Consider the following 23902-nt stretch of genomic DNA (forward strand, 5'->3'; position numbering starts at 1 on the left):
ATGGTAGCTTTATGTTTTGTGAGTTTTTGTTTTTTTATTAAAAATGAACAATGGCCCCCCAATTTGTTTTTTCCAAACAACTACAAATGATACTTCTGCCAACAAGCTCCCATTTAAACAGATGCTATTTAAGTGACTCTATTATGTAAAATATTAGTATAAAGTATGCTTAGGTTGGAGGCTGGTGAAGATGTTTGGATTGGGAAATCCTTTCAAATCAAAAAGTTGGCCAATTTTCGGCTTGATTCCTGTCGCCGCTGCTTTGGTGCGAATATTTTGTTCGCTTCATTGATTTAATGGAAAAACTTTTCGCTGAGTTTTCTTACTTGTTTGCTGCTGCTGCCGCTGTTTGTGTTTACGTACTCTGGACTCTGGAGTCCGGACAATACATATATGTTCAAATAAATATATATATATTTATATATAAGTATTATCGGAGAGGAACATATGTACAAGATATATACGTATAGAGTAGTGAAGGAGAAAAGCTACCCACAAATCGACGCCCATAAATCGAAGCGAATCGTGTCGTGTGCGGTGGTTTTTGGTCAGTTCCATGGCTATCATAAAAAATATTTGTTGTTTTTCGGTCATTGTTGTATATATGTAGATGCGTATGTGCAGATATATATATATATATATTACGGTTCTTGGCCAGGCTGTTTATAGTAATTTTCAATAGTTTTGCGGCGTTCATATGAGAAATATGCTTCGCGTTTATTTTCGCCCATGCCCATCTGTTTGTCTGTGGCATAACTTTCCATATTGAAGGTCTATTTGTTATGGCTTGGCATTTATTTGGTAAAGGCTTGCGAGAGCCAATGGAGTGGAATTTAATTCGATTTATCTTTGACTTTAGTCTTTAGTCTTACGGGAAAGGCATAAAGGACCTTTCCATCTTTGCCGGACTGCTGTCGAGGATAGTGAGAGAGAGAAACTTTTATTTTTCATTTCCTGTTTCCTATTACCTTTTCATTTTCCTTCCTATTTTTTTTTTATATTTTTTCTGCTGGAAGTTGGCAGGTTAGAGTGCCTTTCCAATTAACTTCGATGGGTGATCCTTTTGATTATTTTCAATTAGTGCGACATATTTACAATTGTGTCAAGTGATGTGTTAGCTGGCATGTCCGGCAATTAGACATTCAAATCGACACAGTCCACAGTGATGTTATTCCACAAAATAGATGGTGAGAATCAAAAAAATACACCACTAGTACCAGACACACGAGAAGGACACACGAAGGACCATGCCATGCCATGCCATGCCAAGGGAAGTTTGGCCAATTAAAGTTTGTTTTAATTAAACAACTTGGTAACTTACTTACTCGCCCGACTAGTGAAATAGATTGGCGTCAGTCGCTGCTGCCAGTTTTGGCCCAATTTGCCTTCCAGGAGTCGCTCTGTGTGTTTGCACTTGGCCAAGATGCCTCTCAGTCACTATTATTTAGCGTTTTATTGCGTGGATAGGGCTCAATTTCCCCAGCAGTTTCCTGCCAGCCAAACATCCTGACATCCCTCGCTTCTCCGCCTGCAATTGTGCCTTGTGCCACAAATCCTGTTGCACACACAACGCCCAAGCACACTCAGAGTGTACATGTCCTGTTCATATATGCAGTGGTGCAGTGGTGGGTGTGAGTTGCGGGCCTAATTAAAATTCTGCATAGCATTTAATGCCGCTGATGAGAAAACGTGCTCAAGACAGCGGAAATTTCCATTTAATTAAAATTTGCAACAAAAAAACAAGAGGGCGAGGATGTCGACTAAAAAAAATAAAGGCAAAGGGTAGTCCTGCACAAATGCAGGCAAATAAAATAAAAAAGGTAACCTGCTCCCAGGCATGTTACTCCTCAAGTGGAGTTGGTTTCGAGTTCAATCACAGACTCTCAAAAAACATAAAAATATTATTACAATTTTTACATCAAAAGTAAATACGAATTTCCGGATTAAAGCTAAGAAATCAAAAGGTAGAAATTCATTTTGAACTGCCAACTGAGAGATATATATTTTCGGGATGAACAAAAATGTATGCAAACTAAAGCCGTAATTTTATGAGATTCTCTGGGGAAAGTGGCCTGCAGCCAGAGTACATAGAGAGTTCTTTTTACTTTCGTATTTTATGGACAAACTTACCGCAAGCCTATGTTGCAGGTTGGAGGTAAACACAGGTGCTACTGCTGTTGCAGTTGCAGTTGCAGGTGTTTCCCCCCAAAATGCAAATGCAATACCGTGTGCAAATATCCGCTGCAATCAAATAGTGAAGACCTTTTTTTGGATTTTGTTTGAAAGTTTCTTGTCATTTATTAATATTTTACTTTGTGTTGCTTGCCATACAATATTTGGTTTTACTTTATTTAGTATTTTTCTTTTTTTTGTGGATTTTCATTTTTTTTTCTTTGTTTTAATTTATTACATTTATTGGTTTGTTCGTTTTCTTTATTTCTGGGGGGTTTTGTGTCTGCTTGTTTGTTTAATTTTACCTCTGCAGTTTGGTTGGGTCGGCATGTGTTTGCTTTTTATGCCCTACAATTGAACGAGAATTGAAGGGAAGAGTCTGAGTCCTGCAGCAAAATGTACTTTTTTTTTCTTTTCTTTTTGTAGAGCATAAGGGGAAGCATTGTTCAATTTGATTATTTTTGCTTCCTTTCTTTATAGATTTTTGGTTTTTACTTATTTTGTTGCCTTAAGTTCGATTTTTTGATTTTGATTTGCATTTCGTACTCGTACTTTCCATTTCCCCAATGGCCCACATCTAGTTGTTATTGTTTGCCTTTAAGTTTTCTTCCCAGAATACTTTACTTTCTATTGCAATTGCTGTTGCAGTTGCAGTTGCTGTTTTTGGTTTTGGTTTTATTTTGCATATAACAATATTAAAATATTTGCAAAAGCCCAAGCACACAGACATTGGGACACACTGAGAAAACGAGAAAATCTTCTTTTGAATGAGCTCTGGGTGTGTGTGTGTGTGTTTTTGGCAACATTTCATGGATTTTGATTCGGTTTCACTTAACTCGTTTGCATTATTTGCTAGAAATTCTTTAGCAGCTCTATTATTTGCAATCTATTCCTAGACTAGACGGCCTTAAGTTATTCTTGTTTTGTCATTATGCTGCCTGGCCATCAAATTGTTCATTTGCCAGCTCATTTCACTTGCTAAAGTAAACCTTTATGCATATTCTCATCTTCGACTAAAGCTTAATTTGTTTACTAATCTCAATCTCACCAAGACAAAAAAAAAAAACAAATATCCACTGGAAATAATCAAAATAATAGTTAACTAGGAGAAAAAAAAGTCCGACTTAATATTTGTATATATATATATATCCATATGAAACTCTTTGAGTTTTGCTAACAATTACGCATAATAATCGGGGCCAGCTCTTAATTGTATATTTTTTATAATTATTTAGTTAGTTTTTAATATGTTTCCTCCGTCTTTACACCGCTGCAAGTGCTCATATTAATTGTATTTACTTTACGCTAGTTTTTATCTTTGATTCTTTAGTAATCGTTCAAGTACTTGCTAAAAAAAAAAACTCACATACATTATTTATTCACTAAGTCTAGCTCACAAAAAAAAAGTGTGTGTGTTTCTTCCATTTTTTTTTATCCATTATATACTATTTATGGATGTATATACGGCCATGATGGATTTTCAAATGTGTGTGTGTGTGTGTTTGTGTGTGTGGGAGTGTGTGTTATGTAATTCCTATAGATAGCCATCGAGCTTAGTTTGATTTAGATGCAACATTTTCTCCCCCTCGCATTTCGCATACTATTTACGATTATTACTTTTGCAATTTTTTCCGATTCCGATTCCGATTTTATTCTAACTTTTTTCTGGCTGAGATTTCGCTTTGATTCCACATTATTTACATTGAAAATTCTGCGATACTTTACTTTATTCCTTATTTTCTTTGCTTGCATTTTTCATTTTCATTTCGATTTCCATTTTAATTTTCATCCCCATCGCCTTTGTGCTCTAGTTTCAATTGTCATAACTAAACGAACGTTGAACGCATCATCGTGATTATCACTAACCTAGCTTCTTTTATTTTCCATTTTTTCCATTTCAATATTTTTGTTTTTTGGAAAGTTTTTTTTATTTTTTGGGCCTCCTCCCTCGTAAATTAAATGCATAGTTTTAACATAGTGGAGAAAAAAATGCTTTGGCATTCGCTCTGATTGCTAAAAAGTTGTTGACTCCATTTTTCGGGAGTATGAAATATGATTTATCCAGGGGGGGGAGCCTAGGGTTGGGGATTATTTGAAAAACTAATGCCGATTTGATTGAAATACTTGGCAGTGGGAGGGCCGGGGTGGCGATTCGGATACGGATTCACTTAATTCACTTTGAAATCACATAAATCACGCCATCAATTTAATTATTAAAAGCGGATTATATTGTTGAATGCCAAAAATCCGGACCACTCCCTCGCATCCTCCCACTCTCCGACAGGATCCACTTCGAACTCATTTATTATCGAATGAGTGGGCAATTATTTTGAAATTTCTTTAATTTGCAAAAATATTTTTGGCTTTTTTTGGAAAGTGTTTTAAATTATCATTCAAATGCTAATGTACGTTTGAAAGCGTTTCGATTGCATTAAGCCTACTTTGTGATCCAAAGTGCTCTTCATTTTGGTTTGTTTGGATTTTCAATCAAAAAAATATTAGTTTATTGGCTTTTTTCCGGGGCTATCAATTATTTGTTGATTAAAAGTGGAAGTTTTCATCGAAATTAGCTACTGATTGCTAGAGATAATCTTTTGAAGAAATATCTAAAAGAAACTAGTAGAGTTTCAGTTTCCTGATAAAGTCTAAAAAAATAAAAGAAAAATTAACCCATACCCTTTCGTCCCTGGAAGTTTCTGCTCAAATATGCTCAAGAGCTGCCACTAGTGGCCTGCTAACTAACACACACTCAAGTGATTGGTGTTCAGGACCACACCCGCTGCCATATACCCGTTGTTCTGGCGGTGGGCGTGGGCGTGGTTGTGGGCGTGATTGTTGTGACTGTGATTGTGGGCGTGGGCGTGGCCGTGACTGTGGTGGCTGGCACTGTTATCGGTTGGAGCGACCGCCGTGGAGGGATCAACGACCAGGCCGACAATGGGACTGGCGGCCTTTGCGACGAGGGGCAGGCCAACGGGGACACCACCGATGGGCGTGGTGGCTGTGGTGGTGGTGGTGCCAGTGCCAGTGCCGGTGCTGAGGCTGGTCCCACTGATGTGTGCACTGATGCCGCTGGGCACACTGGACATGTGCGGCGAACTGCCCGACGGCGTGCCGGAGCTGTTGGCCGCGGCCTGGGCAGCTGCCGCCGCTTGGGCCGCCGCCGCCGCCTGGGCAGCAGCCACGGCAGCGGCAGCACTGCCGGCACTGGCAGCGGTCCGGGTCAGCTCCTCGTTGGGGATGGAGAAGTGGCGATAGGAGATGTACTCCGGAGGCAGGGCGGCCTGCCGCTTGGCATTCTCGATCCTCTGCTTCTTCAGCTTCACGTAGCTCAGCACCGAGATCATCACGATGAAGACTATGATGCCCAGACAGCAGCCGACTATCAGGCCCAGTCTCCGGGTGAGGATGGAGTGGATGAAGCCGTTGCTGGACAGCCCATTCTCGTCCGTCACCAGGCTGGGCGTGGAGTCCAGCGTCTGGACGTCTGTGCAGGCCGAGATGTGGGAGTTCTTCAGCACCTCCATGAGCACATTATCGCCGCCAATCGCATTCTCCAGATCTGGATCCTGAGCCTGGTCCTGGGTCATGGCCATGCGACTGTGATGCTGGTAGGGGGAGTACGACTCCGGCAGGGGGGCCGACACCACCAAAGCCTCTTCGTCGCGGTTGGAGTCGTTGACATGGAGGCGTTGTAGCGCATTCGCCAGGGGCTCCGAGAGCCAATTACCGCTCCCGATGACGCAGATGTGATACCGGGTATTTGGACTCAGTTTGGTTAGCTTGGTGGAGCTGGCAGTTCCGTTCAGCCGCTTGCCGTGTATCTGTGGAATAAATTAGCCAGGTTGCAAGATGGTTATTGTCATCGCAGTTTAGCCATTGTCATTTTCATCTACTATCCATCCCAGTATCCCCATTCCCATTCCCATTCCCATCTCAGCATCCCCATCCCCATTCACATTCTCATCAGGATCAACGACAGTATTAGCATCAGCATGGCCGATGTTTTCGTCCTCGTCCTGGTCCTGGTCCTGGTCCTGGTCCCTAGTTTCCTATCCTCTCCATCTCCCTCTCCCATGTCCATGTCGCTTTATTAAAAACTTTCCCTGCGGCTTTCGAGTTTCCCGGATGGTGGCCATCAGCAGTTTATCGATGTTGCCGGCAAAAAACTAAGAGGCAACTGGCCGGGACTGGCTCTTAAAGCGTTTCGAAAATTGTAATGAGCAGCCGGAGCACAAGGGCTTTGCATTTTAAAGCGGATTTATCGATGAGGTAGTGGAATATTAACGGATAACCAAGCCCGGCCTGAAAGTAGGATTCTATCCTAAAGGCCAGTAGCGAAAAACCTCGTAAACCTCATTTAAAATTTTCCCTCTAGGCTTTAGTTTATTAAAAGAAACTAACGATGTTATTAGATTTTTAAAAAATACAGTCAAAAAAAAGGATATAGTTTTTAAACAAAAATACTCACAAACTCTATGTCTATAATCTCCCAAGCTAACCCCCTATTTTTTCGAGTGTAGGAAAAGTGTGGTAGGAAAACTTACCTCATCCGTGGCAAGAGGGTAACGGTCTCTGTCTCGCTCCCGTTCCTGTTGCTCCTGATGGCGATGCCGCTCCTGGCCATGACTCCTGTCCCTGTCCCTGTCCCGCTCCCCATCTCTGCCGCGCTCCCGTTCACGGTCACGGTCCGTTGGAGATCCGGCCGGAACGAGTCCGTCGCCGGTGGCGTGGTAAACAATTTCGAAGCCGGTGAGGCCCAAATGGTCGCGACTCTGCCAGGACACGACCACCGAATAGGGCTGGATGTCCTGGATGGCCATTTTCGGTATTAGCGGGGCATCGCAGAACTGCTGCGGCTCCATTTTGCCAAACACCTTGCCCCGCAGCTCCGAGGGGTGTTCGCACCTCAGGTAATTAATGGAATCCCCTCCGCCTCCTCCTCCGCCACTGCCGCCGGTGGCCAGCGACCATTTGCGATGATCCCGCAGCCATTCCCAGAGCTTCTGGGCGTCGCAGCTGCAATGCAGTGGATTCTCTGAAACGAGCAGTCAGACGGTATAGCAATAAGCACCAAATTGGCCATGACATCGTCCTGCCAACACACACACACTCATACACACACACACACATATATATTTATATACGTAAAGGACTCGTATCAAAGGACAGTTGTTAATCCTTTTGATAAGCCGACTACATGCAATGGTAATTGTTTGCCCTGCTTCCCAGCGGAACTCATATTCCTCGATTGCATTTCATGCTGGGGCTCTTCAGAGGTGTTTCCTCACACACAACACCTTCCCTGAGTTCTACTTTCAAGGGAACCTCTACCTCCATGATAATCGCAATTTTTTTAACTTTACAGAGCAAGGCTTAAGGGGTACTCCTTGGAAAATCGCGATTTCTGGATGTTTTCAAAAATCGGACACTTCTGACTCTTCCGAAGGGCATAGCTCTGGCAATTTATTTCCGATCTGGAAATAAGATGCAGTTTTTTAATCAGGGAACTAATGGCCGGATTTCCTCATTCAAAATATTGCTTAAAAGCCGTTTTAAAATTTTTCGAAATTTTTCAAGGGGTTCCCCTTGGAATATCGCGATTTCTGGATGTTTTCGGACACTTTTGTGCCTTCCGAAGGTCATAGCTCTGGCAATTTATTTCCGATCTGGAAATAGGATGCAGTTTTGTAATGAGGGAACTAGTGGCCGGATAAGTTAATAGTTAGAAATTGAAGAGACCTTGCTGGGGATCTGATTAATACATTGGAGAACCCAAGGTTTTGATTTTAAGAAAAAATATTTTACAAAATAACAAATCAAACAGACAATAAGAACAGATAGTTATCTGTTTGGAGTGATGAAAAGTAAAAAATAATTATTTATCAGAAATGTATCAAAGGAGAAAGATAAATAAAATAAGAAAATGAGATCCAAGATGAGCTAGGAAGGGAACTCGTGAGGATCCAGGCTTGTTAAATTAAAAAAATTAATTAACAAACCATGTATTATTATTATGAATGCATTGAAAAAGGACCAAGGCTTTGGTTAAAAAAAAATAAAATAAAAATATTAAAAAAACAGCAAATGAGAACGAAACATGAGTTGTGAGGAATGCTTCATAAGAGCCCATTGCGGGAAAAGGGAAAAATAATTAAAATAAATATTTAAAACAAAAATAGAAGCAACGATGCTGGGGATCTGATTAATACATTGAGAACGAAACATGAGTTGTGAGGAATGCTTCATAAGAGCCCATTGCGGGAAGTGGGAAAATTAATTAAAATAAATATTTAAAACAAAAATAGAAGCAACGATGCTGGGGATCTGATTAATACATTGGAGATCCCAAGGTATTAATAGAAAATAATAATAATAAAAATGAATAGGATATAAATAAAGTAAAAAGCATACCAAAGAACACCGCTTCGTAAGAGCCCATTTGCATGAAATAGGAAAAATTCCAATAAATTTTGAAAAGAATATAAGGAAAGAAGCTCGCTGGGGATCTAATTAATACATTGGAGAATCCAAGGTTTTTTTTTAATTAAATAAAATAATATAATTATAATTATAATATTTATATAATAAAATAGAAAAATCCAACCACAAGCGAGTGCATTACAAGGCAATTGCTGGTATTTAAATAAATATTTAAATAAAATAAAATAAGAAAAGAAGAATAAGTATTAAATAAAAAGGGAGCTCGACCTGTTCTGGTCGAGGAGCCAACAGCTACTGAATGGAAATGGGGACTCTTCCAAGGGCCTCAAGTTGTGGAGACAGTGTGGCCAGCATTCTATAGGCCTACCAATGCCACTTTTTATCCCGATTACTATTCTCCGATTATATTCCCCTTCCTATTTAAATATATATTTAATATTATTATGTTGAAAACTTGACTTACCCTCCAGTTTGAGAGTCTTCAGATTGGTTTCCAGCGGCTTCAGAGGATCCAGGGGCACCAGTTCGAAGTAGTTCTTCCTGAGGTCCAGCAGGTGCAGCTTCCTCAAGTAGCGGAAGGCGTCGTTGGACAAAACCGTCATCCGATTGCCCATCAGAAGTAGCTCCACCAGGCCGTGCAGGTTCCGGAACGTCTTCTTCGAAATGCGATCCAACTGATTGAAGCTGAGGTCCAGGGTTTGCATTTCCGATAGATCGGCGCTGAACTCCTCGAGGTCCTTGAGGGTGTTGTGCGAAATGTTGAGGAATCGAAGGAGCTTGAGGCCCTGCAGGCGCTCCTTGGGCAGCATTTCCAACTCGTTGACGCTCAGGTCGAGGGTCAGGAGGTTGGTGAGCGACTTGAAGGCGCCGGGCGATATGCGGGTGATGCGATTGTTGACCAAATGCAGGTGCTGCAGTGCCTGGAAGGCCTCAAAGTCCTTCGACGTCAGTATGGAGAGATTGGTCTGGCAGATGTAGAGCTCCTTGAGGTACGGATACCGTTCCTCCTTAACCGTGTAGATGCGATTGATGGGATTGCCGGTCAGGTTCAGCCAGGAGAGGCGCGGTATGGAGACGTCCGAGAGCGCCGAGGACGGGATTTGGAGGAATCGGTTGCTGGACAGGTCGACTCTCTGCAGATTAATCGAATGCCTCAGGAAGTTGGCCGGCAGGGACAGCAGGGAGTTGCCGCTCAGGTCCACACTGTCCAGCTGGGTCAGGTTGACGGCATTGAAGCCGCTCAGGGCTGTGATTTTGTTGTCCTTCAGGATGAGCTGGCGGAGATTGAGGGTGCCGCTTAGCTTGAAGAAGTCTATGGAGGCCAGGTGATTCCTGGCCAGATCGAGGCTCTCCAGGGTGCTCAGGTTGTAGAGGGCGATGTGGGGGAACTCAGTGAGCAGGTTCCGGCAGAGGCGCAGCTCCTTGAAGACGTTCAGTCCGCTGAAGATGTTCCTGTTCATCTGGCTGAGCCGATTGTCGCAGAGATCGAGCTTGACCAGGTTGGGGTTCTTGGAGAAGAGCAGGTCCGGCACTTGCCCCAGACTGCAATTGGCCATGGTCAGCTGTTGCAGGGAGCGCAGCTTGTCGAACATTCCGGCCATGATGCCGCCGCCATTGCCGCCCAGGCCCACATGGCTGAAGTTGTTGTGGGAGAGCTGGAGCTTCCGCAGGTTCGGCACGTCCAGCTTCTGGATGTCCGCCGGATTTAGCAAATTCCTCTCCAGATTCAGGTCGTTCAGGTTGGTCAGCGACTTGAAGGTGTGCTGCTCCAGCTTCCGCAGCGAGCAGTTGGCCAGGCTGAGCGAGCTGAGGGGCAGCTCGTCGAGGAAGACGTCCCGGGTGATCTGGACGAGGGGATTGTGGGACAGGTCCAGGGACTTGAGGTTCTTCAGCTTGGCGAAGGCATACCCCTCGATGGCCTCAATGTGGTTGCGGGCTAAACTGAGCTCCTCGAGGCTCTGCAGCGGGGCGAAGTAGTCGCGCCTGAGCTGCCGCAGCTGGTTGCCGCTGAGGTCGAGGAACTGCAGCAGCAGCAGGCTCCCGAACGTGTCCTTCTCGATGTCCCGGATGCGATTGTCGCTCAGATAGAGCCGGCCCAGCTGCGGGGTGTCCGCGAAGAAGGATCTCTCCACGCGCACCAACTGGTTGTCCCGCAGCCACATAATCTGCACCTTCTGCTGGCGGCGGAAGGTGCGCGGATGCACCTTGTGCAGGTAGTTGGCCTCCAGCTGGACGGACAGCAGGCTGGAGTTGTCCTCCGGGAAGATGTCCTCCAGAACGGTCAGCTGGTTGTCCTGCAGATTGATGTGCTGCATGTTCAGTAGCGTGTGGAAGGCCTGCGGTTCGATGTCCTCGATGCTGTTCTTCTGGATGTGCAGCTCCTGGAGGGCCGGTAGCGGCTCGAATACCCCCTTCCTCACCCGGCGGATGCGATTGTTGTGCAGTCGCACCTCCCTCAGGTGCTCCAGCTTCCTGAACATGCCGATCTCCAGGTCCTGGATCTCGTTGTTGTCCAGCGACAGGGACGAGAGCTTCGTGGACTTGTCGAAGAGGGTAACCGGCAGCAGTGGTATGAAGTTGGAGCGCAGATACAGGTGGTCCAGGTTCACCAGCGTGCTGAACACATTTGGATCGATGTGGCCGATGGCGTTCGACTCCAGATAGATCACATCCACATTGGTGGAGTTCGTGAAGGCGTCGGCCGGCAGCTCCAGGATATTGTTCTCGCTGAGGAACACCTCCCGCAGCTGGGGCAGGTCCGAGAAGACCCCACCGATGGAGTGGATGTGGTTGTGGCTCAGATCCACCGTCTGCAGGCGCTTGTTCCGCTCGAACACCTTCGGGTCGAGGGTGACGATCCGGTTGTGTGACATGTCCAGGGACATCAGCTCCCTCAGGCTCTTGAACGCCTCCGGCTGGACAATCTCGATCTGGTTGGCGTAGAACGACAGCGTCTTCAGCTGCGGAAAGGCCCGGAAGCAGTCATCTCCGATCTCGGCAAACTGGTTGGAGCTGAGGTCCAGGAAGATCAGGGAGGGCAGTTGCAGGGCAGCTGCTGCCGCCGCCGCTGCCGTGGCATTGTTGGTGGCCAGCTGGATGTCCCCGTAGAAGGTGGCTATCCGGTTGTTGGACAATCGCAGTATCCTCAGGTGGTCCAGCTTCCTCAGGGCCATGAGCGGAAAGGTCCTAAGTCCGTTCTCCGACACGTCGATCTCCTGCAGGCACTCCTCCAGTCCGGCGAATGCGTGCTCCGGCATCCCCTGCAGCCGGTTGCCCTTCAGGTTCAGCTTGGAGAGCCGCAGCCCATAGAAGCTGTAGTCCTCCACCCGTACTATCTCGTTGTAATCAAAGTCCAAAGCCGTCAGCTTCTGCATGGCGCTCAGGGCGCGGGAGGGCATCTGGAGGGGAATAGTAGAACATATTAAATATTAGTTATATAATCTTAAATGGCTTAAAGGTTAAGGGTTAGTTGGCTCTTCTTTTCAATCAAATTCCGTGAAATAAAACGCCAAACTGCCAAACTGGAATGCCAAACAAACCCTCGCGTAATCCCCGATATTGCGTATACGCCGCGTGGCACGTGTGTTTGCACTCGTCCTGCTCATCCTGCCCTCCACCTCTCCACCTCTCCACCTTTCACCTTTCACCTTTGTGTCCCGCGATCAAAGTTAATTCCCCCCCTTTTTTTTTTGTTGCCAAAATCTGTAATTAAAAGTCCCATTGTGCGGAATGCATATTTCACTTGATTTCTCTCTCGATTTCTGTTTTTTTTCGGTCGCTGTTCGGTTTCTGTTCACTTGAACACCTGAAGCGTCCTCGGCGGGGGAATTGTTTACTTGTTTGTTCACCTGGTCAGGTGTAGCCATCGGTTCGCGGAGCAATTAAATTGCCTCGGATGCCAATAAATTGAAACCCACTCGCGTGGCTCTTACACGCGACTAGACCAGTTGACGGGTAGCTTCTGTTTTTTTTTTGTTCCTCCCCCCAAGAGCTTATTTGCTTTTCCGGAAAAGGGGGGTTCATGGGAGAGATTGGAATATTATTTGAGACGAAAGGTATTATTAAATTTGTATGCAATTCTGGTCAGGTCAGGTCAGGTCAGGTGGCCTAGCTACTCTACTCCATCCTGAGATAGTTCTATAATCTAATGGATTCCCGTTTTAATTTTTATTTAAAAATAGTTTATAAATCAGAAAAAATTCCTCCTCCCACAGCCACCTAGTTCTAAATCTTGTTCAGACCCTTCTATGGCCTCGAGTTGGGCCGATGATACTGTCCGTAGCGCGGCGAGGAACGGGAGCGGGAACGGGACCTGGACCTCGACCTCGACCTCGATCTTGAATGGGAACTGGACTGGTAGCGCGACTTGAAGCGCGTCCTGCCACGCCCACAGCGCGGCGACTTCGAGTCCGAGTGGGAGATCACCGAGATTGACGGGGAGTGGGACTTGGAGTTGGACTTCTGACGCTGACGGCGGCGGACGGGAGAATAGCGACGGTATTGACGCCACGGCGCTCGCAGCATGTTCTCCTGGAAGGCGGAGACGACGATCCGCTTGCCGTCGATCTGGCCGCCGTTCATGTGCTTGATGGCGCAGGCGCAGTCCTCCGGCCGGGTGTACTCCACGAAGGCATAGCCCCGCCCCAGACGTCCCTGGAACCGATCCGTGGGAAAGTCCACCGCCGTGATCTCCCCGAAGTGGCCGAATATCTCCGAGATGTGCTCCTTGGTCACCTGGCGCGACAGACCCTTGATGTGGAGACGGACTATCCTTACTGGCAGGCGATTGAAGTTGAAGTTTGATCCTTTCCCGTTATTATTGTTGTTGTTGTTGTTGTTGTGGTTGTTGTTGTTGCTTCTGTTGTTGTTATTTCTGTTGTGGTTGAAGTGGCGATTTATGTTCCTAGAGTTATTCCTTTCGTCCTCCAAGTCACTGTACACTGGACTAGCGCTGCGACTGCGCCGATTCCGTTGCATGTACCGCATCCGGCTGTTCTGCCACTGGCGCCTTGGGCCATCTGTCGAGTCCGGGGACTGGTCCATGCCCCGGCGGCAGGGTCTGGCGGTGTTGTTGGGGAAGGAATGCCTCTGAGGCCGGTTCCCGGTCTGCTCCTTCCCGGCCATCTGGCTGTGGTTGTTCTGGGAGCTGCTGATGCTCGGCTTCGAGGTGGTAGTGGTGGTGGTGGTGGTGTTGTTCTGGGTGGCGTCGAGATTGGTGTTCTTCTGGTCCTGGTCGCCCTGGTTGAAGGTCTGGTTGTTGCCTTGATTGGTTTCTTGGACTCGGGACTGGTTGGGCTTCTGCTGCTGCCCTCCCAGCGGCTTCGTCCCGGAGCTCTTCATGGCCCCCGACGACTTGTTGGAGGCGCTGGCGATGCTGATGATGGTCTTGGTGGTCTGGTTCTTGCTCTTGTAGCTGTTCACCTCGGGGAAGATGGACTCGCTGTCCCGGGCATTCGTGAAGTTCGTCGTCCCGGTGGTCACTACCACCCCGGAGCTACCGGCTGGCACGGTGAACTTCGAGGTGGTGGACAAGTTGGCGTAGTTCGGTACCTGGGTCGGATGCTGCTGCTGCTGCTGCTGCCTGTTGGGCAGGTGGCTGGATTGGTTCGAGTGCTGGGTAGTGGTGGTGGTGGTGGTGGCACCTGCTCCTGCTCCAGTTTGGGAGTTCATGCAGCGCACTCGCTGCTTCCGGACGCCTTCCGGGGCGTGGCCGGCCGCTGCCGTGGACAGGGGAGTTGGCGCCGGGACGGGAGCTGGGACGGGAGCCGGCACCGGCTGCGGCACAGCCATGGCCGCCGGTATGGGCGCCGGCACCGGCTGCGGCACCGGGTCCGGGATATGAATAACAGGCGCCGATTGGGTAGCCGTCGCCTTGACGGACGTGGAGGCGACAATGGCAACGGTCTTGGTGGATCGGTCCGAGTGCCCGGATCTGTCGCGGCGACTCCGCTTGCCGCGCCGCAAGTTGCACCCCCGGTGGCGACGACGGCGACGGCGCGGCCTATGGTACCGCCGGCGGCGGCGATGGTGGTGCCGGTGGCGGCAGCACTTGTGCTTCCGGTCGGACCTTTCCGGCCGTTCCGGTTCGTCATCGCTGTCGCTGGACGAGGAGGAGCTGCTGGGTGAGCTGGAGGCGGTGGAGGAGCCCGACGAGCTGCTGCTCGAGTCGGTGAAGCTTGACTCGGAGCTGGAGTCGCTGCTCATGGAGTTCTGGGAGGGGGCGGGCGAGGGGCTGCGCTGCCGGGGTGCATTCGGGCCGTTGGCGTCCTTGGGGTTGTTGCCCTTGTTGCGGTGGTCCTTGCGGTGGTTGCGCTGCGACTGCTTCGGCGATCCACCACCACCACCACCACTACCACCACCAGCACCGCCACCGCCTCCACCACCACCGCCCTCCTTTCGCTCGCGCTTCGGAGCCGACTCCCCGGAATCGGGAGCCCGGGTCTTGCATCCTCGAAATTTTGGCATTTTTTTCTTGCTTTTTTTCTTTTAAAATAAAATAATAGATTTTTTTAATAATTTTTTGTTTGGCTTTTAGTTTTTTTTTTGTTCAACTGCTGCTGCTTTAGAGAGAGGCTTCCTCACAGAACGGCTTCCACTGACGAATGAGGTTACGGGGCTCCAAAAAAATGGTTTAATGACAACTGGCCGGCAAGGCTGACTCGATTGGAGTCCAGAACTTGAATCTTGAAGGATAAATATACGGGCCTACTGTCCTATTGGCTTTTAAATCTTAATCTTTCATTGAAAATCAATCTAGTTGGCAGGGAAAGTGCCAGTATGCCTTGTTATTAGACTGGCACTGGCCTACTCCCTGAAGCCAAGACCTTTTCTGGCCAGAATCTGGCCCTTAATTGCACTGCCAATTTGTGATTCTGGCCAAGAGGACCCTTTCGGAGACATTTCGACAGTTGCCAGTGGAAACAAAAGTCTGTGAATCGCCAGGAGAGACGTTTAATTGCACTGATTCGACACATACACGGAGTGGGAGAGAGGGATTCAGGAGCCAGGGGCCATCAGGAGTGGTGGGCGTGCCATCAGGACCAACAGGACCAACAAGAGGACCAGGAGATCTGGGCAAGCCGAGTGTCACCTGAGCTGGACAAAGCGAATTACGGCCTTTTAATTAATGTACTGACATGGAAATTTATGGCAGTCGATTTTAATTTATTGAACTTTTCGCGGCGCCCATCCAGGACACTCGACGGACGCCCAGGACACGACTTCACTCGACAATTTATGGCCAGTCGCAGTGGCTGGCTCGAACGCGAAACTCTGGCTTCTCCCATAAAATAATATTTATTTTTATTGTTGGCACATTATGAAATATTTATGGTTATTTTGAATTTCAAAGACACTGAGCAGTGGCAGTGGCATCTAATCCCTCTTGACTGGAATCACTGGACGGGAGGCACAAGGTCCTTGGGAGCCGCTGGGTATCCTGCGACAGCGGGCGATGCACGTCTCCTGGAGCAGTTCCCGGCCGGTGATCCTTCGCAGGCAGTTCTGCTGCTGTCGCTGGCAGGGCTTCAGTCTACGGCAGTTGTTGGTCGACTCTTCCCTGGCACAGATCGTCCTTGGGTCCTCCAGGTCCTTGGGAGAGCAGCGGTTGAGGCAGCGAGGCCGGGCCATCCTCTCGGCCTTAATGGCCACCAAAATTGTGGCAATCAGCAGGAAGAGACTCAGCTTGGACATGGTTTTGAGGGAGGATTTTAGAACCTAGGGATCTTAGGATCTAGAGTTCTTGATTTCCAGCAAGGGAGTGATATCTTTCGAAGGTCCAAGCTTACTTTTTATAGCTCTGGTTCTGGTTCTGGTTCTAGAGAAGATTGTAATCTTTCCGCCATATATTGTATCTTTTGAAAGAAAGTATCTTCACGGCTTTTGTTTCTTAATTTCTTTCAGCTCTCAGTAGAGGTCTCCAGGTTTTGTTTTCTTTTTTGGAAGCTTCTTGGTCTTAAGCTCTTTTGTGAACAGACTTGTCTTTCTGGAACTTTCCTACAGCCTATTGTTCTACTAAACCTTCCGGGTAACTCTTTTTAAGACTCCCCAACCTTATATTTATATAAAAAGCCACTAAACTAGAGTAGTTATTAATCAGAAGTTAGTAAACTTTGAGCCTCAAGATGTATCCTAACAGATGTGGAACTATTTTGGGTAAGGATTCAAAAACTCATATCCTAAAAATAATAATAATAATAATAACTACTGCCCTTTTATAGGCCTTATACTAGTAGCTCTATGTTGGAAAAGTAATGCCACCACCACCGAAATAGCCACCAGCACCACCTCCAGGATATCCATTATCCGGCCGCCCTTCCCCCCGCGCTGCATCCTGCTGCCGGTGTGCCTGGCCAGCAGTCCCCGGGTCTGCGGCCGACTGCCCAACGGAGACTGCCAGCGGTTCGGCAACATCTGCCAGCTCCTGCTGGCCAATCGGCGTGGCAGCTCGGCCGGAGTGGTCCACACCAGGGATCTGGAGTGCCGCGGGATTAGGGGTGTGGGCGCCTCGAAGCGCCGCCCCTGCTTCTATCCCTGTCCCGCCCGTCCTGTCGCTTGTCGGAGGACTCCCCCCGAGCAGGAGATCTGCGTCCGGTCGCGGAACGGCCAGAGCTGCAAGGTGCTGGCCAACAGGTGTCAGTTGAACAACCAAAACTGCCACTCCAGGCCCAGGAATAGTGAGTTCTTGAAAGGAGGTCTCTATAGATCTGATTTTAAATCTTTTTCTTAAATTCCAGACTGGCAGCGGACTGATAGGAGGCTCTGCGGCAACAGGCAGGTGGGCGACAAGCCCGATGTCTGTCTTCCCATCATTATCTTTCCACCCAGGACTACCAGACCGCCTGTCTAATATCTTGACTAAATTATAAACTACATATATACTATAATATACAGCCAATAAAATGTGGAAAATAAATGGAAACTACAAGACAAAGTGATATTTATTTTAGGGAATTATTTAAACACCTTGGAAGGCCATATCTTAGAAATAATATAACCGATCTCTCAAATGAATACTCTGAAAGATTTGTAGGTTTATTTTCTATTCATTTCCAGAAAAAGTTAGAATAAAGTTTTGAATCTGATTTTTTCACATTTTTCTAAAGAAATCTCTTCGAAAAAAGGGAACAGTATGGAAGAGGGACTATATCTTAGCCAATTCTTAATAGATTCGTGACAAGAATATTCTTAAAAATTCTCCAATTTGTACTCTATAAATATGAACTAATAAAAACAATAGATCCTTGAAGGAAACCCCTTCAAAAGACTTCCAAAAAGAAGCTCCTAAGAAGATTAAAGTCTAGTAGCTCTCCGACCTGTTGAATTTTTTTAATAATCTCCCTCGTCAATTATTTGATCGCCTTTTAAATGCTAAATCATGGATTGTTTTTGGACCAGGATTCGGGGAAAATGAGCCGAAACAAAGGACGAAATGAGGCAGAAGGCAGCCGGCCTCAGAATTCACGAGTTCAGTGCTAATTTGGGGCCTAATACGCTGATGAAATATATTCGGGGAATCACTTTGGTCTTGTTTACTTCCGCATTTTTCCGCTTAAAGCTCTCAAGCCACTCCCACGCCCACGCAACGCCCCACCGCCCACTGTTTCACTTCCGGTATGCCTGTCTATCTGTGTGAGTGTGAGCTGTGTGTGTGTGTGTGTGTGTTCGTTTCCGGCTGGCCGATTTTCGCCAGTTGCGTTTGCCAGCTCGCCTGCAAATTATTTTATTGAACGCAATTGTTTTTGGCTTTGGCTCGTTTGTTATTCAGCGGCGGCGGCAAATTACTTTTTATGGCTGGCGGCTAGCTGTCCCTCCTGCCTCATGCCCCATGCCACATGCCCCTTGCCACTTGCCACTTGCCATCACTTGCCACTGTTCACTGTTGAATGTGAAACGCACGCAGGGATACTGGGATTTTGCTTTTGTGGCGGCTGTTTTTCCAAATTTAATGGCTTAGAAAGCCATTTGCATTTTTTTGGTTGCCCAACTTTGTTTAACATTATTTGGCGCCGTATGTTGCCGCAGGCTGTTCTCAGAGGGCGTGGCAGGGCGTTCGTCCTGCCCGGTTTGAAGTTAAAAGGACTAATTAGCCTGAAATGCATACGAGTCTCTCATTGGAGGCATCTCTTTATCCAAGTTCTGAACCTCCTCCCGCCACTCCGCCCAAAAAGTATGCTACGATTTCTGTACAGTTTGAGATTCATTGTGTAGGGGTCTCCCTCTATCCCAAAAACCACTTAAATTTCTAATATTTCTTTGCAAATAAAATTCAGATCGAAAACCACACTCACCTGTGTCAATTTGCCGTTAACTATGCTCAAGGACTCCAGGCTGGAGCGGACGTTGCGCAGGCTATTGTCCTTGAGGGCCTCCAGGTGCGAGTGCGAGAACTGCAGATGCCGGATATGGACGCCCGGCTGGAAGACATCCTGCGAGAGGGACGTCACCGAACGATCAAAGTCATAGATGGATAGCGAATGGATCGGGGCCGAGATCCTCTCCAGGGTCGAGCGCAAGGATATCGCCGTGGTGCCAGGACACTCCAGAAATAGTCCTGTGGGATAAATGGGAAGGGGGGGAAAATGATAATGAGAATATTAATCGTATAGCCGCAGAGCCCAGAGCCGCAGAGAGCACAAGGGGCATTTTGTGCATTTCAATTAGTCCGACCAGCACATCCTGTATGTCCTGCAGGAGCAGAAGCAGGAGCCATAGCAGCAGCCGAGGCAGGTCATTGTAATTCATATTATTGCCCCGGCCGGCTGTTGTCGGCTAAGTAGCATGTCATATTCGTTTGAATTCACACCCCTTTCTAATCAATATTCATGGCAGGATGGCTGGCCATCCAGTGTCCTGCCAAAGGACTCTCAATAAATTCAAAAGGTGCCAGGGACTATAATATTGGCTTTGTAATCCACCGAATAATTATATCTGAAGACGGAGTTGTCAGTCAGAATGCCAGATTGGAAAGCAATGGCAGGACAATGGAAAAGGACTCTCCGAAGGTCCTGCCTATGAAAAACTAACCCTAAACCTGGAATACCCTTTGGTAGAGTGCATTATTTACGAGTTGCTCTAATGACTTTCGACTTAATTGTGAGAATTCGTTTGGAGTGGGTGGACTGGCCCGGCCTGGACGGCATCTGATGAAATAATCGCTCTCCGGAGGAGTTGAAAGTAAACAACTCTGGTGTGTGACCACTGTCCTTAGAGGCGGGGCAAGGACTAAAGGGTAAGGACCAGACAAGATGTCCTGTAGAGACTAGCTAGTTGGACTTCTTAGACTGCTAGTTCGTCAGAGAAGGTAAAGGACATGAGGCTGGGAAGTACTGGGTATCATTCAGTCGACTTATCCTTAAGGTCCTGCCTCCATTGGGTCGACTTGTTATTGCACACACTCCACACTGCACGTCCTGGGTGCAATAAACTTTGCTCCGACGTCTCCGGCTGATGCGTTTAATTAGTTCGCTCGACCGTTCGCACTTACCATCCTCGAATTTGTAGCAAGGACAGGCCGAGTTGTCGAAGCTGGGACACTCGATGCCAGCTGCTCCACCGCCCCCTACACCGCCTCCTACACCACTCCCTGTTCCTGGTCCTGTAGCTCCTGTGATGGGCACTCCTTGGGGAGGAGATGCTGCGGCGGATGGGGAACTAATGCCGCCCATCTCGGTGAAGAGGAGCTCACGTGCAGTGCCTTTGGCACTGGAGATCCTGGCCGAAGGTGTCATCGAGGCTGCGGTTGCCACGGCCGGCAGCGGCAGCTGGAGGAGCAGCATCATCGGTAGCAGGAGCCAAGCCAACCGCAGGACATGCTGCTGAACGCTGGCAACATTATTGCAATTTCCCATCTCCCTGGCCATCGCAGTCCTCCTGGCCCGCCACTGGCAGGCGGGCCTGTCCTGTCCATCGTCCTGTTGGTGTTTGAATTTGTATTTGTGTTTGCTTTTGCATTTGGAGTCTGTTGGCTTGGTCGGCTGTTCGTGCTTCTTGGCAGCCGCTGTTGCTGTCGCTGTCGCTGTTCCTGCCTCTCCTGCCCCTTCCACTGACGCCTCTTCATTTGTCCCCATTGCCGTTTGCTCTATTTGATGTCCTTGCTCCTGACGCTGATTATGGTATTGTTGTTGCTGTTGTTGCCTTTGTTGGTTTTGCTCAAGTTCCAGTTCCAGTTTCAGTTCCTGCAGCTTGTTTCGACGTTCACCTCGTTGTTTTTGCGGCTGCTGGTCCTGACTCTCCTTTTCCTTTGGAAGGACTCTCTGTCCATTTGTTGACTTCGTGCATTTCGCTAATAAGTTTGCCAGCGTTGCTGTCCTTTTAGAATCGCTGCCTTTGCACATTTTCCCACGATGTCCTCTCAGCCGCTCTCAGATCAGATGTCTTCCACTGGCCTTCCACATATCCTGGAAAAAGGACACACACAAATCGAATAAATTGATTAATTCCAACTAGTAGATATTGGTAGCTATTTATTTATTAAAAACACTTGAAATAAAATGGAAATTAAACAATAAATCAAGTCTAAGGACGAGACCAACTACCGGAAATTCGTAATAATTAATATTTCTGTTGAAGCTGTTGCCCGACTGGCTGGCTAGCTGGCTGGCTGGCTGACTCTTCTGGCTCTTTTGGCCAACAAAAAATGAAGAAAATTTCCGGTTAAGGCGACAGGCAGCAGGCCACAGCCATTCCGTGCATTAGCCGCCATAATTTTAATGGCGTTTAATGGCCCAGGAATGGAATTGAATGGGAATTGTGGCAGTATCCTCAGAGTAGGGAGCAAAGAAACGCATTAATTAGAAAACGAGCAAGCGAACAACAAACGACTAAGTAATAAAATAATAATAATAAAGCATGCCAACGTGACCGCCTCGTCTCCTCGGGAAAAAAAAGCACTAAATTAGGCACTCCTCAGTCCTCAGTCCTCAGACCACCTCCTCTTAGAGAAAAAAATTCACGCACTTGACACAAATTCCTTTCGGGTGGCGGCCAGCATTAAAATTGAAAATAAAAATAAAAACGAAATTCAAGAGCGTGGCCAGAGGAGGAGGAGGAGGACTATGTGGAAGTAAAAGTGCTGCAAAGGCACGAAAGAATATAATTCATATTACAGGCCGAACAAAAACCAAAAAATATGGAAAAAAAATGGTCTAATGTCAGCATAAAATGACAGAGATGGCGAAAAATAGAAAATAAAATGAGGACCAAAGGACCCTCGAAAGACAAATGAAATTGCGGCCACAAAATGGGTTAGCCTTGGCGGTTAGCCTCCCAGAACTCAAGTAGCGTCATCCCACTCGCCACTTGCCACTTGCCACTCACATAAGCAGGCTCCTATTAACTTGCTCCATAATTAAGCCCTAATGGGCTTTTGCATTTTAGCTTTAATTGCAATTCCCAGCTAGTTTTCTTTAATACACAGCCGGTTTCTCCCATTATTCGATTTATTTTAACTTCCTTTTTATTTTTTCGGCAGTTGCAAGTCATACTTTCAAAATAATTGTTTTATTTATGAATTTTCTTATCGAGGGTTTGAAGAAATAGTTCCAATAACTACAAAGAGTCTCAGAGTTTCAGGCATAAAATTATGATTTTATGAAAAAAATCACTTTATAGCTCTGATCGAGGGCTATAACTTGGCCAATTTCGATCCGATTCTCGCAAGGAATGCCTTAAATGATTTGTGGATAGATTCTCCATAAATCTGCATCAAAATCTGGGAAAAAATAATTTTTCGATTTTTTTCAAAAATTGCAAGTGTCACCTTGGCATAGAGCCCACTATATAGGCTATATCTTTATCAATTTTTATCCGATTCTTGCGAGGAATATATGAAATGATTTGTGGATTGATTCTTCACAAATCTGCATCAAAATCTTATCATAAAATATTTTTTAAATTTTTTTCATATTTTCCCTGGGGGTCCTCTTCAAAAAGTGTTATTTTGGGGTGTGACCCAGTGGGAAGGCTATATCTCGGCCAATTCTCATCCGATTCTTGCGAGGAATACCTTTAACGATCTGGGAAAAGATTCTCCATCAATCTGCATCCAAACCTGAGAGAAAAATATTTTTTCGATTTTTTTCAAAAAATGCAAGGGGGTCCCCTTCAAAAAGTGGAACCTTGGCATAAAGCACACTATATAGGCTATAACTAACGCAATTTTTGTCCGATTCTTGCAGGAGATACATTAATCATTTTGTGAATAAATTCCCCATAATTATGCATCAAAATCTGACAGTAAAATATTTTTTAAATTTTTTTCAATATTGTCAAGGGGGTCCCTTTCAAAAAGTGTTCGTTTGGTGTGTGACCCACTGGGAAGACCAGATTTTGGCTAATTCTTATCCAATTCTTATACGGAATACCTTAAACTCTTTATGGGAATATTCCCAATAAATCCTCATCCAAATCTAAGAATAAACTATTTTTTAGAATTTTATAAAATTGTTCTGAAAATGCTCTAGTCTTGCCTTGAAGCTAAAACCAATAGTTCTGCCAATCTGATGTCCCAGAACTGTCCACTAAACCAGTTTACTGTTCGACAAAATGTCTAATTTCATAATTCCCCGACACTTTAGGGGGTGAAATGATTATTTAATGACTACAAGCCCAATCGCCTGTATGGCTGTGAATCACCTGTATGAAATGCCCCAACCTCCAACCTTCCCCGAAAAAAAAACCAACCCAGTACCTTTCACTTTCAATATCGTCCCCCGGCGGGACAGAAACACTATAATAAATATGGGAGTTACATGGTTCATCCCCTGGCTGGTGCTGTTTTCAATTAGTGGCCATGACAACTGAAGTTTTTTACTTTATTTTTCCATTATGCGGGCGGTTTGCGTTTCGTTTCGTTTCGTCTTGGCCATTTCCCAATTGTTGGATAAGTTGTTTTCCCGGCAAACAGTTTTCAGTTGCCAGTTAGCAAGTCAGTCAGTTGGGCAGTCAGTTTGGCAGTCAGTCAGTTGGGCAGTCAGTCAGTCAGTCATTCAATCCGGTTAGCTGGACTCTACTCATTTTGCGGATAATTAAAAGTTAATTGAGTAACAAGAAAAGCTCGTAATGCAATTGCACTCACAATTGGTAGAACGAATTGGAAATTATGCCACTGAATCGGCAAATCAATAAATGAATGCAAAATGTGGCTTTCATTAAACAATTAAATCGAGTGATAGTGAAAGTAAAAGGACTCTTAAGGACTATTATATAGTGGAATAAACCCACTTCTGATATCTTGTTTCTGTTAAGAATTGCTATTAAAATAGTCCTAATAGTTGCAATTAACACT

General features: G+C 46.4%; 3 protein-coding genes across 4 annotated transcripts in view; 1 reads left to right on the forward strand and 2 right to left on the reverse strand.

Moving 5' to 3' along the window:
* Window positions 1–4534: 4534 nt before the first annotated feature.
* The window catches only part of LOC6504684 (chaoptin), a 153437-nt gene continuing 134069 nt past the window's right edge, over window positions 4535–23902 (reverse strand). For both annotated transcript variants that reach the window (XM_032453219.2, XM_044717119.1), the window contains 5 exons: window positions 20102–21014; window positions 18906–19168; window positions 9080–12014; window positions 6720–7210; window positions 4535–5996 (listed from right to left, as the gene is read on the reverse strand). In XM_032453219.2, coding sequence (XP_032309110.1) covers window positions 4911–5996; window positions 6720–7210; window positions 9080–12014; window positions 18906–19168; window positions 20102–20951 — 5625 coding nt within the window. In that variant the 5' untranslated portion in view covers window positions 20952–21014 and the 3' untranslated portion in view covers window positions 4535–4910. The remainder of the gene's footprint in view (window positions 5997–6719; window positions 7211–9079; window positions 12015–18905; window positions 19169–20101; window positions 21015–23902) is intronic.
* Window positions 12752–15268, reverse strand: LOC26513756 (putative mediator of RNA polymerase II transcription subunit 24). The gene has a single exon (XM_014904393.3). It carries the CDS (start codon window positions 15079–15081, stop codon window positions 12862–12864), a length of 2220 nt encoding a protein of 739 aa, XP_014759879.2. The 5' UTR covers window positions 15082–15268; the 3' UTR covers window positions 12752–12861.
* On the forward strand, window positions 16625–17548 carry LOC6504825. Its single transcript, XM_001966372.4, has 3 exons — window positions 16625–16770; window positions 16836–17291; window positions 17352–17548. Exons 1-3 carry the CDS (start codon window positions 16740–16742, stop codon window positions 17462–17464), a joined length of 600 nt encoding a protein of 199 aa, XP_001966408.1. The 5' UTR covers window positions 16625–16739; the 3' UTR covers window positions 17465–17548.

The sequence above is a fragment of the Drosophila ananassae genome, chromosome XL, assembly GCF_017639315.1.
Source record: "Drosophila ananassae strain 14024-0371.13 chromosome XL, ASM1763931v2, whole genome shotgun sequence".
Classification (NCBI taxonomy): Eukaryota; Metazoa; Arthropoda; class Insecta; order Diptera; family Drosophilidae; genus Drosophila; species Drosophila ananassae.

What these genes read in the sequence shown, in the direction of transcription:
- LOC26513756 (XM_014904393.3), bottom strand. Translation starts at nt 15,081, where the DNA reads ATGCCAAAATTTCGAGGATGCAAGACCCGGGCTCCCGATTCCGGGGAG.
- LOC6504825 (XM_001966372.4), top strand. Translation starts at nt 16,740, where the DNA reads ATGTATCCTAACAGATGTGGAACTATTTTGG. An exon ending in CAGATGTGGAACTATTTTGG is followed by an intron (nt 16,771 to 16,835) that starts GTAAGGATTCAA and finishes GCCCTTTTATAG; the next exon opens with GCCTTATACTAGTAGCTCTA. An exon ending in CCACTCCAGGCCCAGGAATA is followed by an intron (nt 17,292 to 17,351) that starts GTGAGTTCTTGA and finishes CTTAAATTCCAG; the next exon opens with ACTGGCAGCGGACTGATAGG.